The following is a 15,896-nucleotide window of genomic DNA, read 5'->3' on the forward strand; positions in this document are numbered from 1 at the left end:
CAACAACGCTTTGCGCCGCCCTCGATTAAAGGCGCATGCGTCGAACTTTTCCTAGCGGGGTCGAGAGGTGGAAGGTGCATTAATCATAAAGCCGGGCTGGAAGAGAGAAAGGCCTCTGAAGTCCCAACATTCTGTTTCCATGGTTTCCAAGGGGTGGTCGCGCGTGGCTTGTCGTTAGCACTAGGCCGCTACTTCTGGTCCTGGCAAATTGCCTACAGTCATCGGGTAGAGAATGGCAACTGTTAGCAGTCGTATCTCCATAACGCTAAAAGAATGTTTTTTAAAAGTTGTGAAGTTGGGGGCGTCACGCCGTTAAGAACGACTCATTCCTATCCATTACCCGAGAAAGTGCTTCCTTTTGTCTCTCTGCCTTGCCACTTTGGCTGCCCAGTTGCATTATATGATAGGTCAGTCTTCTCTATCCTGGCCCTTGCACATGTTGGACAATATTTATTTATTTATTATTTATTTATTTATTTATTTATATTTTATTTTATTTTATTTTATATTATTTTATTTTATTTTATTTTATTTTATTATTTTATTTTATTTTATTTTATTATTATATTATATTATATTATATGAGAAGGAAGGACTCCCTGGAGAAGAGCCTAATGCTGGGAAAGATTGAGGGCAAGAGAAGAAGGGGACGACAGAGAATGAGGTGGCTGGATGGAGTCACTGAAGCAGTAGACGGGAGCCTAAACGGACTCCAGAAGATGGTAGAGGACAGGAAGGCCTGGAGGAACATTGTCCATAGGGTCGCGATGGGTCGGACACAACTTCGCAACTAACAACAACAAATTATAATATTATATTATTATATTATATTATATTATATTATATTATATTATATTATATTATATTATATTATATTATAATATTATATTATTTTATTATTATTATATTATATTATTTATATTATTATATTATTATATTATATTATATTATATTATATTATATTATATTATATTATATTATATTATATTATATTATATTATATTATATTATAATATTATATTATTATATTTATATACTGCCCTTTCCCGAAGGACTCAGGGCGGTTTACAGGGTGATTAAAACAAAAAAATACAAAAGTTAAAAACAATTTTAAAAAAAATTATATCCGTCCCTGAACAAATAAAACCCCAGTTAAAAATTAAAATTAAAATTCTCAGCCTGGGCCAGAGAGCTCGAAGAGCCAGGTCTTCAGGTCCCGGCGGAATGAACGGAGGTCAGGGGCAGTCCTAAGCTCTGCAGGCAGCTGGTTCCAAAGGGCAGGCGCACCCACTGAGAAGGCCCTATCCCTGGGTGTCATCCGCCAGCAATCTCTTACCCGTGGCACCCTGAGAAGACCTTCCCTGTGGGAGCGCACTGGACGAAGGGAGCTTGATGCCGGCAAGCAGGTGTTCCCTCAATACTAGGCTGGTTAGAATTATATGGGAGTTGGAACCCTCCATATTTTCGAGGGCATCGGGATAAGAAACCTCAGGTTCAAAATGAAAAGAAAGATTAATCCCTCGTCTCATATTTATATCCAATTATTTTTCCTAAGGAACCGTATTAGTTAAAATAAATGATAAAATGATAAATGAACCTTTATTGTCAAAGTACAACTATGTGTACATTGAGATTAGCTGAGCCTCCCTTTGTGCTCCCACCCCCCAACACACAATGACAACAAACCCTCCATCTTACTACACCATGTGAACCAACTACACCACACACCGGCCTCCCAAGTCAATTCTGCATAAAATTCACAAAAGTTATTTCTCGTTCAAAAGCCTAACAGCCCACGAATAAAAGCTGTTTTTCAGCCTGTTGGTGCGGCTGGCTATACTCCTATATCTCCTACCCGATGGTAGGAGAGTAAAGAGATACGGTCCAGGGTGTGAGTCATCCCTGAGAATTTTCCTCACTCTTCCAAGGCAACGAGCCCTGGCAATGTCATCCAGTGGTGTCAGGGAACAGCCCACAATGTCTTGTGCTGTACTCACCACCCTCTGTAATATTTTCCTATCCGCGGCTGTCAGACCAGCATACCAAACCACAATACCATATGAGAGGACGCTCTCTATAGTAGACTGGTAAAAGAGGGTCATTAGGCGTTGTTCTACCCTGTTCTTCCGCAAGACCCTGAGAAAGTGAAGCCTCTGTTGGGCCTTTCTAGCCAACTTTGTGCTAACTTTCCAGGTCAGATCTTCACAGAGGTAGACTCCCAGAAATTTAAAGGAGGAAACTCTCTCCACACAGTCCTCCCCAATGTAAAGTGGGGCAGGTTCCTGGGCTCTCAGGAGTGTTCGTATCTTTGCAGTCATCCAAGGTTTACAGTTCCCGTAAACTCTAATGCAGTTATCTGTTGTTACACTATCAGTGCATGTTCTAATATAATATAATATAATATAATATAATATAATATAATATAATATAATATTATAATATAATATAATATAATATAATATAATATAATATAATATAATATAATATAATATAATATAATATAATATAATATAATATAATATAATATAATATAATATAATGTATGCTTCTCCAACCCTGCTACCAATTGTATGGTATAGGGCTATAAGCTAAGCTGAAAAATAGTGATTGCTGCTAGATTATCTGCTGAACTTTATGTCAGAGGAGATTAAAATACAGGTGTTTCTTTTCTGTCATTGTGTGCCAGTATTATAATTCTATATTCTAGGAAATATCATACCTACTGGGTAGTTTAAAAAAAAAACCAAAGAAGAAAATGGCCCATGAGAAGACATATAGCTGCATAGATACTAACATGAAGCCATCAGGATTTGAACTTGAATCCAATGAGATTTTATTTTAGCTATCTTTTTGTGTGTGTTGCTCTTATATTAATAAGGACTAGATCCTGTATCTTTTTACTCTTGGACAACTCTGCAATACCCTTTATAAAATATTTGATAATTAGAATGGGAACATATTACATCTTGTTTGCTGTGGGAATGTAGATAAAAGTTACTTTCATTCATAAGAATCTGCTTTCATTAAATCTAGATGCAAGGAGATCCGGGATCAATAAAATAAATATGATTTTATTACTGTACATATTCAGTGATGTAGTTCAGGGCTTTTCAACCTTTTCATCCATTGTACCACTTTTAGGATATGGCAGCATCCGAGTACCACCAGTCGCCTAGCAAGATGTCAAAAACTTGACCAAAAAAAAAAAGAAAAGGAAAAAGTGATGTACAGGTAGTCCTCGACTTACAACAGTTTGCTTAGTGACTGTTCGAAGTTACAATGGCACTGAAAAAAGTGCCCCCCAAGCCACAGCCAAGCAAGACACCTGCCCTCCCGCCCGGCAGCACTCTTCCTCCTGTCCAAGGTTTTCATTGTTGTGAGCATTTCTGTTGAGGAATGGCAGCGAAGTTGGGGTGGGGGGGGGGAGTTTGGTTTTTTATTACCCCCTGTCTGCTGGGTGGTTGCAGCAGGTTTTGGTCACTTCACATGACCCTGGGACACTATGACCATCATAAATCTGAATCAGTTGCCAAGCATCTGAATGTAAATCACAAGATCCTGGAGATGCTGCAACATTCCAGCTGATTGGCGCTTCTGGGCTCAGCAGAAGCGCTGGGATCAGTGCCGAGCTCCAGTTGGAGCTTGGTGCTGATCCTGGCGCTTCCGCTGACCCCTGACAGCCCTGAAGAAATGCTAATCCTGGCACTTTCGCTTAGCCCTGACAGACTTACAGCTCCAGCCATCTCTCTCTTAGGCTTGTGCGGTGCTGCCACTGGTTCAGCTCATTCCCCTCCCCTGCTACCACTTTTCTAGGATGGTTGCGTACCACCTGCCAGGTGCCAATGTACCACAGGTGGTACCCGTACCACTGGTTGGAAAGCCCTGATGTAGTTCATGGCAATCAGTTCTCTTAAGGGCCACTCATTAGTAAGGGGAATTAGATACATTCATGGAGGACAGGATTATCATTGGTAAAAATACTTATGCTAACACCAAAATTGAAGACACGGTATGCTGACTAAAGTTGCAAAGGAGCAGCCACAGAAGATTCTCATCATCTTCATGAATGGCTTGCAATCTTCCCAGATGAATCTGGATCACCACTGTGTGACAGAATATAGAAATAATGAGGCTTTTGATTTTATCTAGCAGGATTCTTCCTCCGTTATAGTCTACATAGGAAATTACTCCTATTTTTCATTATGTACCATTTCACGTTTAATATGAATTGCATTTGTTATATTGTAACTATAAAAGTTCTATACATATCTCAACATAACATAATTCCTTTCAGTTCAGTTTTATACGCATTTCATATTCTTTAACTCCTTCCTAGTCCTAAACTCTTCTCTCTTGTCTAAGTTTACTTGAGTTTGGTTGAAGAGCTTTGTCAAAATGTTTTTGACGTGCCAAATTTATGTCATGCCAGATAATTTCTACTCTAAAATAAATTTCATAACAATGAAGTAGCAAGATTCTTTTTCAGCATGTTTTTCTTTTCTGTTTGATAGCTTTAATAAAAATATTCTATAAATTGTCCAGAACAAAGTTTCCTGAGTCACTTGGTATTGTAAAATTTGATATTATGCTATTTGCTTTCCAGTCCAGTAGTATAGACTAGAGGTTACACTTGGAACAAATTAATACTTATTAAAAAATTAACAGTTTCACATTTGAATTGGTTGACATTCTCCTTTGGATCTACTTACCACTATTTATTTAGTTGATTGGTATAGCTTGTATTAGCAAGCACGGGCAGTTTACATAAAGTTAAATGTACAAAGGAACTCAGAGCAAAATACATAAATAGCCAGTATTTAAGAACCAAGACCAACACACAGCATTCCCATTCAAGTCATATATGGATGGGCTCATTCAATGCTCTGGGCCAATGCCAAGTTTTCAGAACCTTATGGAAAATAAATAAGGACCATCTAAGTTTCTAGGAGAATGCTATTCCACAGGTCAGGCACTGCAACAGAAAAGGCACAGTTCTTGGGTCCTGCTAGATGACATTGTTTGATAGAAGGGACCTGAAGTATGCTAGGTCTCATGGGGCAAGCAAAGACAATTGACAATAGGCAGCCCTGTAAACAATCCAGGCCTGTGCCATGAAGGCTTTGTAGCTGATGACCGGCACCTTGACTTGCATTTAGAAGTTTAGAGGGAGACAGTATAGCTTGCGAATGAGGGTTTTTACATAGATGTAGTGTGGTGTAGGGACGCGGTGGCTCAGTGGGTTAGGACGCTGAGCTTGTCGATCGGAAGGTCGGCAGTTTGGCGGGTCAAATCCCGAGTGCCGCGTAACAGAGTGAGCGCCTGTTACTCGTCCCAGCTTCTGCCAACCTAGCAGTTCGAAAGCATGTAAAAATGCAAGTAGAAAAATAGGGACCACTCAGGTGGGAAGGTAACAGCGTTCCGTGCGCCTTTGGCGTCTAGTCATGCCGGCCACATGACCACGGAGATGTCCTCGGACAAGCGCTGGCTCTTCGGCTTTGAAACGGAGATGAGCACCGGCCCCTAGAGTCGGAAACGACTAGCACACATGTGCGGGGGAACCTTTACCTTTACCTAGTGTGGTGTATCCATAACTAATTGCACTTTGAATCCATTTTGACAATAGCATGCATTCTTAAAGATGTCTGCTATTATCAAAATGGATTCAGAAGCAATTATGAAAGAGGAATTGATTTTACTATATAAAACAGACTGGGAATAATTTGAATCTGCTAATTTCTTATTAATGGATGTTCTCATCCAATGGCTTCATATAGACGTTAAATACACGCATATTAGGAATAGAATTTGATGAACCCCACAAAGCAGGCTCTTACGCTGATCTCTCTTCCCCCACCAACACTGATGGGAACTTGTCCCAGTGAATAAGGAGAATCTATTCAATGTGCCTCTCACTTCTAACCTTCAAGAGCTGATATAGAAGGATACCAGAATCAATGGTATCAACTTCTAAGATTGCATGGTGCACCACCCATCCCAGCCCTGCCAAAGTTTATCTAAAGTGCAATCATTACCATCTCAGTATTGTAAACCAATCTGAAACCCAACTGAGGGGTCCAGATAATCTGTATTCTCTGAGGCATTCTGGGGCTGCAAACTTCAGCACTTTTCCTAAAATGGGAGATGTTTTAGATCAGATGAAAATTGTATAGTATTGTTGGTCCAGGGACAACTTCTTGGGAAGGGATGGATCACTGCCTCTTTAATTGCTAGTAAAATCATCCCATCCCTCAAGGATGATTTAACATCAGCAGGAACCAATAAGAAATCTTGGAGGCCTTAGCCAAGAATAAGTGTTGTAGATCTAAGTCGTCATGGCCGGAAATATACTGTCCATTTCTTCAGTACCATCTGATTTTAAACTTCCCAGGTAACCCCTTTAGACCATGCTTCAATCAGCTGCAAATGTTTTGTATAGCCGGAGTTCAACTTGGAGTGAATTTAAGTGATTTTAATCTGGTAAATTTGTACAATAATCTTCATAGTAGTCTTGCAAATGTTTCTCCAACTCTCCTTCTCCAGGAAGGATCGAGTCATTTAAAAAATATCACTGGATAGTACCTGTGGGTACAATAAAAGCTAAAAAAAATACTCCTGTTTTATCATAAGGTAATTATTAAGAGGGACACGGTGGCTCAGTGGGTTAGGATGCTGAGCTTGTCGATCAGAAGGTTGGCAGTTTGGCGGGTCGAATCCTGAGTGCTGCGTAGCAGAGTGAGCACCTGTTACTCGTCCCAGCTTCTGCCAACCTAGCAGTTCGAAAACACGTAAAAATGCAAGTAGAAAAATGGGGACCACTGCGGTGGGAAGGTAACAGCGTTCCATGCGCCTTTGGCATCTAGTCATGCCGGCCACATGACCATGGAGACATCCTCGGACAAGCGCTGGCTCTTTGGCTTTGAAACGGAGATGAGCACTGGCCCCTAGAGTTGGAAACGACTAGCACGCATGTGCGGGGGAACCTTTGCCTTTACCTAATTATTAAGAAATAAAGACTTTTACCTGTGCTTGTTCAGATCCCTTCTTTGTCTTCCTCCAGCAGTGTTCTAAACATCTCATCTGCTACTTTATCTCCAAGTCTTCTTCTAAGAGAGGTTGCCAGGTTTCACTGTCTGCCAGGACATGATCCAGTTCAAGGTTATCACTGCCCCTCATTTCAAATGGTGACCAGAATCTTGGTCAACCCACACATCAGGGCCCCAAGAACTTTCCCAGATTACCCCCACTGATCCACCAGGGAGCTGAGGTGGACTGATTAAATAGGTTCTTCCTTCCTGTGGTAGGAATGACCAAAGAGAACTCCAAGGTATCAGATAGTGATGACCACAAGGACTGATGGTGACATCCCCCAAATCCAGATCTCTTTACTGCTATCCCAAGGCAAAAATCAGTTCTGGAGTGACTCAGAACTCAGAACTCAGACTCAGCCAACTTGGGATATGTATATGGATACTACAGTAGCCATGAACTTCTGAGTCCCCAGAGATTAAAATCCCACCACACCATTAACTACAACACTATATGTTTAAATCGTTTTATTTTTTTTATTCAGTCAAAAGGTTCCTGGAGCACTTTAGAAATAAGATTAACAGCCTTATTTCTGCCCACAGTCTTATAATCTCATGAAATATAATATAAACAATAAGGCAGCTAGTGGAAATATGTCAGTTCTTACAGTTTCATTTCATATCTCAAGTAGTTGAGATGACAACAGATCAGGACATGCAGTGGAGTAACTAACGGTTATAATTGAGCATAAAGCATGAGCAACTGAAATGTGAAAGACCACATGTGGCTTGCTTGTTATCTAACTTACTTAATATACTTAATGTATAAATACATCTTCTTACACAAAACTTTTATTACAGGCAGAATTGCGGGCAGCTGTATTTTTAGCACTTGAAGAGCAAGAAAAAGTAGAGGTAAGGAGCCAAAGTAATAAATGTTTAAATTAGTTATCTCTCTTCGTTGACATTCTTGAGTAAAGGAACCATAGCTATTTGAGTATGCTTAACTCTAGCTATTTCTGGTCCTCTGGTAACGTTAGGTACTAACTTTTAAAGAGGGGGGGGGGAAAGACTGTGGGATGTCTTTTTGCTTGACAATTTATAACATCTGAAAAAGCTGAACAGGTGAACACAGGTGAACACAGTATGGTTTCCCAAGATGTCAGCAATATGAGCCCACCTTGCATTTGCTGTAAGACCATCATTGCAGAAATAAAACTTGTGCTGGTTTTATCTCCAAGACTGGGCTGTGATAGTACTTCTCTATAGCAACTCAATGTTGGAATGTCTTTTTACTCCCCTTTCTTCTTTAGCTGGCAATCCCACCATATACAGCTAGTCCAACTTGCAACCTTAATGGAGCCAGCCCATTATGGTCATAGGTTGAGATGATTGTAAAGTGGATCGTTGCATGACTGACCTGATTTTATGACTTTGCAGCAGTCATTGGCAAATCATCATGGTCATTAAGTGAATCCACAGTCATTAAGTGAATGCTATGATCATTAAGTGAACCCATTGTTCACTATGGGGTGTTTTTGCCAAAAATGGCTAAGTAAATGCCAGTTTTTGGCAAAAAACCCTCCAAATCACAGTCATGTGACTAAAGGATACTACAAATGGCTATAAATACGGGCCAATTGTTGAGGGTCTGAATTGTGTTTACGTGACTACAGAAGGGAAGCCATAGGAACATCATAATCAGGTTAGACATACCTTTTGGAAAAGGGATCTGTTGTAACTTTGAATGGTTGGTAAGCAACCAGTTGTAAGTCAAGGACTATCTGTATAGTATTGACAATTTTTATTTATATAAAAAAAAATTATATAAAGAGCCACGGTGGTGCAGTGGTTAGAATGTAGTACTGCAGGCTACTTCTGCCATCTGCCAGCAGTTCGGCAGTTTTGAGTCTCATCGGCTCAAGGTTGACTCAGCCTTTCATCCTTCCAAGATAGGTAAAATGAGGAGCCAGATTGTTAGGGGCAACAACTGACTCTGAAAACTGCTTAGAGAGGGCTGTATAGCACTGTGAAGCAGTATAGAAGTCTTAAGTGATATTGCTGTTTTTTTTTAATCTTATTCTAATGCTTGTTGAACACTCAGATCAGCTTGGTATTTCTGTTGAAACATTGATTGCTCTCTGATTCTGATGATTCTGATAAAGATGTTCATTTAAGATATATCAATACCTGCTATGTGCCTCTTCAGTATAAATCCCATGATTATTCATTATTAAATTCATATGCTTTCCCATCTCATTGATAAAAGCAACTCTGAGGGCTTTATTGCTTTTATTGTATTGCTTTGAAGTACTGATTATTTTGCAGTGCAGGAAAATTTCTTAACTCTTTTCTTTCTCCATTTTTTAAGCAGAATAAAACTCCTCTGGTAAATGAAAGTTTGAAAAAGTTTTTAAGCACAAAAGATGGTAAGCCCCTTTTCTGTTCATTAAAGCTAACAATATGTATTTGACAAATAATGATCAAGTAATGATGAAAAGAAGTAGAGAGCAAGGATACAACCTTGACAAAACAGTGCAGCAACCAGGTTCTAGGCAAAAAGAGCTGAAACATTTTTTAAGTCTTGAAAAATTAGATAACAATTGAAAACAGTTTAGGTTTCTCCTCTCTAATTCACTGGAACATGAGAAGGGGAATTCTTTTATAGCCAATCTGAGATAAAGAGGTTTTAGCCTTTCTGCAGAATAGACTTCTGGTGTGGTCTGTACAGTGGAACTGACATGGATTGAATAAGAGTTTATGAGTGAATTACTGTTAAACTGAACTAGCAGAATTATTTCATTTTTTTCTTGGATGAAAAGAACAGAATAGAAGTCTAACCTTGAAAAAGGTATTATTCACCTTCTTTCCACATAGCAAATGAAAATAATTGTCCTATGTTCATAGGTATTCTGTAGAATACATGAGGGTCATTTAATAACGCACACAGTTATTACTTAAGATGATTTTCTTCATAAACAACTAATAGTTTATATTAAATTTAAACATGAAATGCTGAGCTTCAGTATTAAAAATCAGTTTTAAAAAAACACGTCTGCTGGTAATCTTTGTAGGCTTTACCATTGAAAAACTATTTGGGAAGAAAAGAACTTACTGAAGATATGAAAAATCAATATACCTTTATGTTTTTAAAATAACATGGATAATTTTTCTATTTTTATATGTATAACATTTAGATTCAGATTCTTTACATGTTGGTCATATAAAGATGTAAGGATTTTAGTAACATAAAGTATTGTATTGAGGTTTCTGGGTAAGAAGGAGAAATCAGGCTTCTCTAAATCATCCCATGGAATATATAACATAGTTCATGGTAAAGTGACATTCCAACCCAGAAGTCCCGCTTCACAACTTAAGCTACAGTCTTTTTCCACTTACCAAGTAATAGCCATTGAATTCAGTTGGAATTGTGATGCCATTCTCTTAAGTGTTAAGGTACATCAGTTTAAGAATATACAGGCCAATAAGGAAATGTAGACTGGCAGAATTATTTACTTATTTATTTAGAACATTTATATGTTCTAAACATTGCTTAACTCAAGCAATAAATGACTTTGTGTAGCATACAAAAATCTCTCACCAAAATAAAAAGAAGTAAAATGGAACACGAGCCTAAAACAAAACAGTTAACTGGTGATCAGAAACTAAGATTTGTTGTATCCCACGGAATGGAAACTCGGCTCATCTTGACCCAGGTGCCAGGGCAAAGAGCCAGGGCTTAAACTCTTTTTTAAAGTCCTGCATATATTGGGGCAGCAGGTTGTTCCAGAAGCCAAAAGCCATCTCCAAGAAGGCACACTTCATGGGTCTCACTGGGTAACATTATTTCAAAGATGGGACCCAAAGCATCATTTCTCATTGGAGCATGTAAGATGGACAGAAAATGTTAACAAAAGGCAGTCCTGCAAGTAGCCTGGCAGTGTGCCATGCAGGATTCTGTAGATATTAACTTTAAATTAATTTTTTATTACTTAATGCATCTTGGCGGTAAATAGATCTAGATCAGACTAGGCAACATAGTGCCCGGGGGATCCACTATTGGTGCTTATCATATTTCCCATCCTGACTTTTTAAAATACTATTTAATGAAAAATTAATTAGGAAGATGTAATGTCAGCAAAATTCTAGGTTCTTGCATTCTATTTATTTATAAGAATGCCTAGAGCCCCCACCCCACCTCCCCCTAATTTCCACTGGAATGATTTTGTGGGGTTTAACAATAAATGGCTACTTCGTGAATGTCCATGTCCACCCTCGTGTCAAGTATTTTGCAAACTGGCAAGTGTCCCAAGCCATTTGAGGAAACCTACCCACATTGTCTTCTCAAAATTCCAATTCCATTCTGTCCATATTGTCGAGTGTTACTGAACTTTGAAAGGCTTTTCTTCCGTATTAAAAATCCAAAGCAACTTTTGAATGTTAAGATCTTTCATTTTTAATCCACAATGTATAGGTTTAATGATTAACTACAATTGTAATTAAAAGACATTTCATATGTTTTCTTTAAAAGGTCGATTGGTGGCTAGTCTTGTTGCTGAATTTCTTCAGTTCTTCAATCTTGATTTTACTTTAGCTGTCTTTCAGCCTGAATCAAGCACAGTAAGCATTTTTAATCTTTTTATTTCGACATTATACTCTGATATTATTCCGGTTTAAAAGAACCTGGATTCATTTTTAAGCTTAATTCGTATGCTTTGTATTGCTGTTTTGGTATATCCTAGAAAGGGAACATAGTCACCCTCACTATAGATTAAAGGCAGGAAAGTTGAATCTAATGTTTCAGTATCTTTATTTATGCTGTGTAAATTACAAGTTTCTGCGTTTCTGTTTATTTCACTTTGTTTATTTCACTTTATTTCACTTAGACCAAGATAACAAGTAAAGAATATTCAGTTAGAGCAGCCTATAACACAACCTTTTCTTCACCATGGACCCTTTTAAATACCTTTTGTGGCCACCTTCAATAGCCACAGATTCCCAAGATTTTAATGCAAGAGTTAAATCATAACATTTCTCCAAGCCTTCACAGAGCCCTTGTAATGACATCATGGCCCCAAGTGGTCCATGGACCACAGGTTGAGAACACTGCTGTAACACATTGTGGCCAAAAAAAGCTATATTTTGCTTCTTGAAAATGTACAAAAATGGCCAATGACAGTCTTTAAGTTATTGCCTATTCCATTTTTAAAATGCATTTATTTGATATACATAGATGTCACTTCCCATAAAATAAAATTACAGTAAAAGTATGAAAATAGTAAAGACATAAACAATACTATACCTCTGTGAATTTTTAGCATCATTACACTACATAAATTGTGGGCAAGGGAAAAAAATAAACCCAAAACAGAGGTATTCATTCAACATTCATACAGGGAAGGCCTAGTAAAGACAAAGGTCTTTAGTAGGTGCCTAAAATATTTAATAAACATCTTGTGTACATTGAGGAAAATAATCCTAACTGCAGGTAGTGATATCAGTAGAAAAAGTTATCCTGCAAATAACCATAAATTGGAACACATTAGAACTGATACAGGATATGGCTCGGATCTCTAACTGCAAAGATAGTCTGTCAGATGTCCTTGTTCCAAGTTGTAGAGAGAACTTGACTTAATAGCAAATTAAAATTCTCAGCAACAGTATAATATGTGGGCAGGCAAGTTGTCCTTTCTGCAAGTCTTGAAAGAAGCATATTTTTTTCAGGATGGCTCAGAAATCTGATAAAAGATAGGTCATTTAATAAATAACAGAGATGCTGTGCTCATGCTTGCACAAGGTCTAAAACAGTTCTGAAATATTCAATTATGCACAGCCATTCTGTTTGTAGTGCTACAATTCCATTTTAACAATTGCTAACCCAGGTAATAACATCTGAAGCCGTCCATTGTTGTCAAGATTTGTTCTGAATAATTCAAAAACAAGCTTTTAGGTTTAGAAAATAATTTGCATTTTCAGTACCACAAACTTTAGTTACTGTAGAAACATCAAATAAATTTCTAACACCTACATCATATTTATTGTGGATACCTTTGTATCATTTGTATTATTTGCTAAAAGAGTTATTTAATATGCATGACAATTTCAGATTTGCGATGGATTAATCAGTTTTAACATTGGAATAACAACACAATGGATCTTTTCTTTTCTGTATGCATTCAAAACTTAGTTTTATGCATCTGAAGCAAGTAATTTAAAATAGATTTAGCTTAAGCAACTTTATAAATAAGGATAAAAATAAGTTTTATCCCTTGATATTGACCAAACCACTTGTATATTGGATGCCTCAAGTCTCCCTATAAAGTGTCATAGTATAGTGTAGTGTGATAAACTATACAACAATGGAACATAACATAATTCAACATGTTTATTTACTTACTATAATTGGAAGTTATGTTACAATAGTAGTCACAACAATGTCAAAGCATAAATGAACATTTTTTCCAGTCCAACCGTAGTTGGCTGTGTTGATGTCTATCTATTAGTTCATGTAATGAATTTGGTTTGTGATATCTAGTAGAGAGCTCATTTGCTTAGCCTAAAATTTAAGTTGGAAAAGAACCTGGGAGGTGAAAAAGCATAATACCTGTCACACATCAAGTTCTCAGATTTGTATATCAAGCTGTAGAATTAAAAAAACAAGACCAATGAAAAATTGGGAAGTTAGGACCTCTGTGGCATGGGTATCTGCATATTGTAAAAAGGAATTTATGGCTATGAATTTTGACATGAAAATTTTATATTTATATGCTGTAAAAATTTTTTTTTGAGAACTACTGAATTACCTTTTGGCTTATAGTTGCATATATGTGTATGTATATGTGTGTCTTGTGTTTGTGTTTTTGCAGTCAAATGGACTTGAATCTCGAGAAAGTTTAGCTCAAGACTTGGGTATTTTAGAACCTAAAGCCCCAGTAGATGGGCCCTTGCTACTGGAAGTGGTCAGAAGATGTCAGCAGAAAAAAGGCTTTTCTAACAGTGAAGACGTAAGACTGTTAACATCCTAACCATGTTAATGAATTCTTCATTTTGATGTAGGTACTTTGAAGAGCAAATTACTGTTGAAATAGTGATGTGGATTGAAAATGTTTTGTAGTGTTTCCTTTGGAGAGAGTATGTCAGTGCTGTTTTTGTGTGCATGACTGAGTCGATCTTGATTCCTTAGTGATTAAGCAAACCAGTTCCTTAAGTTTTCTTGGCCACATATGCAGAAGTGGGTTTGCCGTTGCCTTCTTCCTAGGGCTGACAGAGAAGGACTGGCCCCAAAATCGCCTGTCTGGCAGGACTAGATTTCCTTAGTCCTATTCAAACATCTTAACCTCTCGACAATACTGGCCTTTATTTCTATAGTGCTTAATTGTGTTCGAAGAAAATCATATTTTATATTTACTGGTTTTCTACATTTTTATTTAGGTAGCCCCAGTAATATCTGAAAATGTACATTCACCTCCAAAATCATCAGATGAAAGGTCTAACATACTTTCAGTGCCAAGTAAGGTAAGTTAGATTAGTAAAATAAAGCATGTCTTTAAAAGTGATGTTTCTAGAATCTAATGCTAGTCTACAAATTCTTTGTAACAGGAAAATATATATTACCATAATAGCAGTAACACACACACACACACACACACACACACACACACACACGGCTTCTCAGCCTAGCAAATCTTTGTTTTTATATTATTTAAACTACCCTACTTGTTTTGAGGCCTAATCACTGGCAACTTATGGAGATTTTTGTAGTTGCAATAAAGGCTCCACCTTCACTTGAATACTTCCCACCAAGCTTAATCATAAACTGTCCCAGGTGATTCTTCTAAAAAGTTAAAATTATTCTGCTGTAAAGCTTTGGGTTCCATACATTTCTTTTAGGGATCAAGTTGTACAACGGCTTTGCCATATATTGCTTTATTGGTTTGAATTTGGAAAATATTTCTAGGTCAGCTTACTATTTTAAAGCAAAACAAACATATATATAGTTAGTAAAAACATACTGATGAATAGGTTTTTATACAATCAAATATCAGAATTGATGGTAGAAAGCATCTATTATAGCTTCCTATTAAATGTGAACCAAACCGGCATGGCTTGTTCAATAAACCATGAATAAAAATACCCTGACTTAGAATTATCTCTGATTCTCAAGCTATAGTACCATATTATTGGTTTGAGGGAAAGTTATCAGTAATTTTATTATCTTAACAATCCAACTTCACTCTACAGATAGTTCTCGACTTACAACAGTTCATATAGTGATTATTGGTAGTTAACAGTGGCACTGAAAAAAGTGACTTGTGACTGTTTTTCACATTTAATAACCATTGCAGTATCCCCATGCTCACATGATCAAAATGCAGATGCTTGCCAACTGACTCATATTTATGACAGTTGCAGTGTCCTGGGGTCATGTGGTCACCTTTTGTAACATCTCACAAGTAAATTCAATGGGGAACCCAGATTCACGTAACAACTGTGTTATTAATTTAACAATTGCAGCGATTTACTGTGGCAAGAAAGATCATAAAATGGGGCAAAATTCACTCAACAAATATCTAACTTAGCAACAGAAATTTTGGGCTCAATTGTGTAAGTTGAGGACTACCTGTATTTCATATTTCATATTATTCACGTAATCAAGAAAATGCATGACAAAGAATAATCAGTGTCATTTAAAGACACTGTTCATCTCATAGGGATGCATAGAATAGTTTTTTTCTGGAATGTTTTTTCCACAAACCCCACCAAATCTGGCCTATTTAAAGTTAGATCTTTGTTTTCAGTTTTTCCCCACCAAATTTTGTCCCATTTTGTTTTATTTTCAGAGACCTATACTGCTAGATAACAGATAGACAG

The 15,896-nt window shown here is 37.4% G+C and overlaps 1 protein-coding gene across 2 annotated transcripts in view; it reads left to right on the forward strand.

Moving 5' to 3' along the window:
- The window catches only part of CEP43 (centrosomal protein 43), a 35,229-nt gene that overhangs the window by 313 nt on the left and 19,020 nt on the right, over window positions 1–15,896 (forward strand). For both annotated transcript variants that reach the window (XM_083357554.1, XM_083357555.1), the window contains exons 2-6: window positions 7,887–7,940; window positions 9,400–9,454; window positions 11,557–11,645; window positions 13,892–14,029; window positions 14,457–14,540. In XM_083357554.1, coding sequence (XP_083213680.1) covers window positions 7,887–7,940; window positions 9,400–9,454; window positions 11,557–11,645; window positions 13,892–14,029; window positions 14,457–14,540 — 420 coding nt within the window. The remainder of the gene's footprint in view (window positions 1–7,886; window positions 7,941–9,399; window positions 9,455–11,556; window positions 11,646–13,891; window positions 14,030–14,456; window positions 14,541–15,896) is intronic.

The sequence above is a fragment of the Vipera ursinii genome, assembly GCF_947247035.1.
Source record: "Vipera ursinii genome assembly, chromosome: 1".
Taxonomy (NCBI): Eukaryota; Metazoa; Chordata; class Lepidosauria; order Squamata; family Viperidae; genus Vipera; species Vipera ursinii.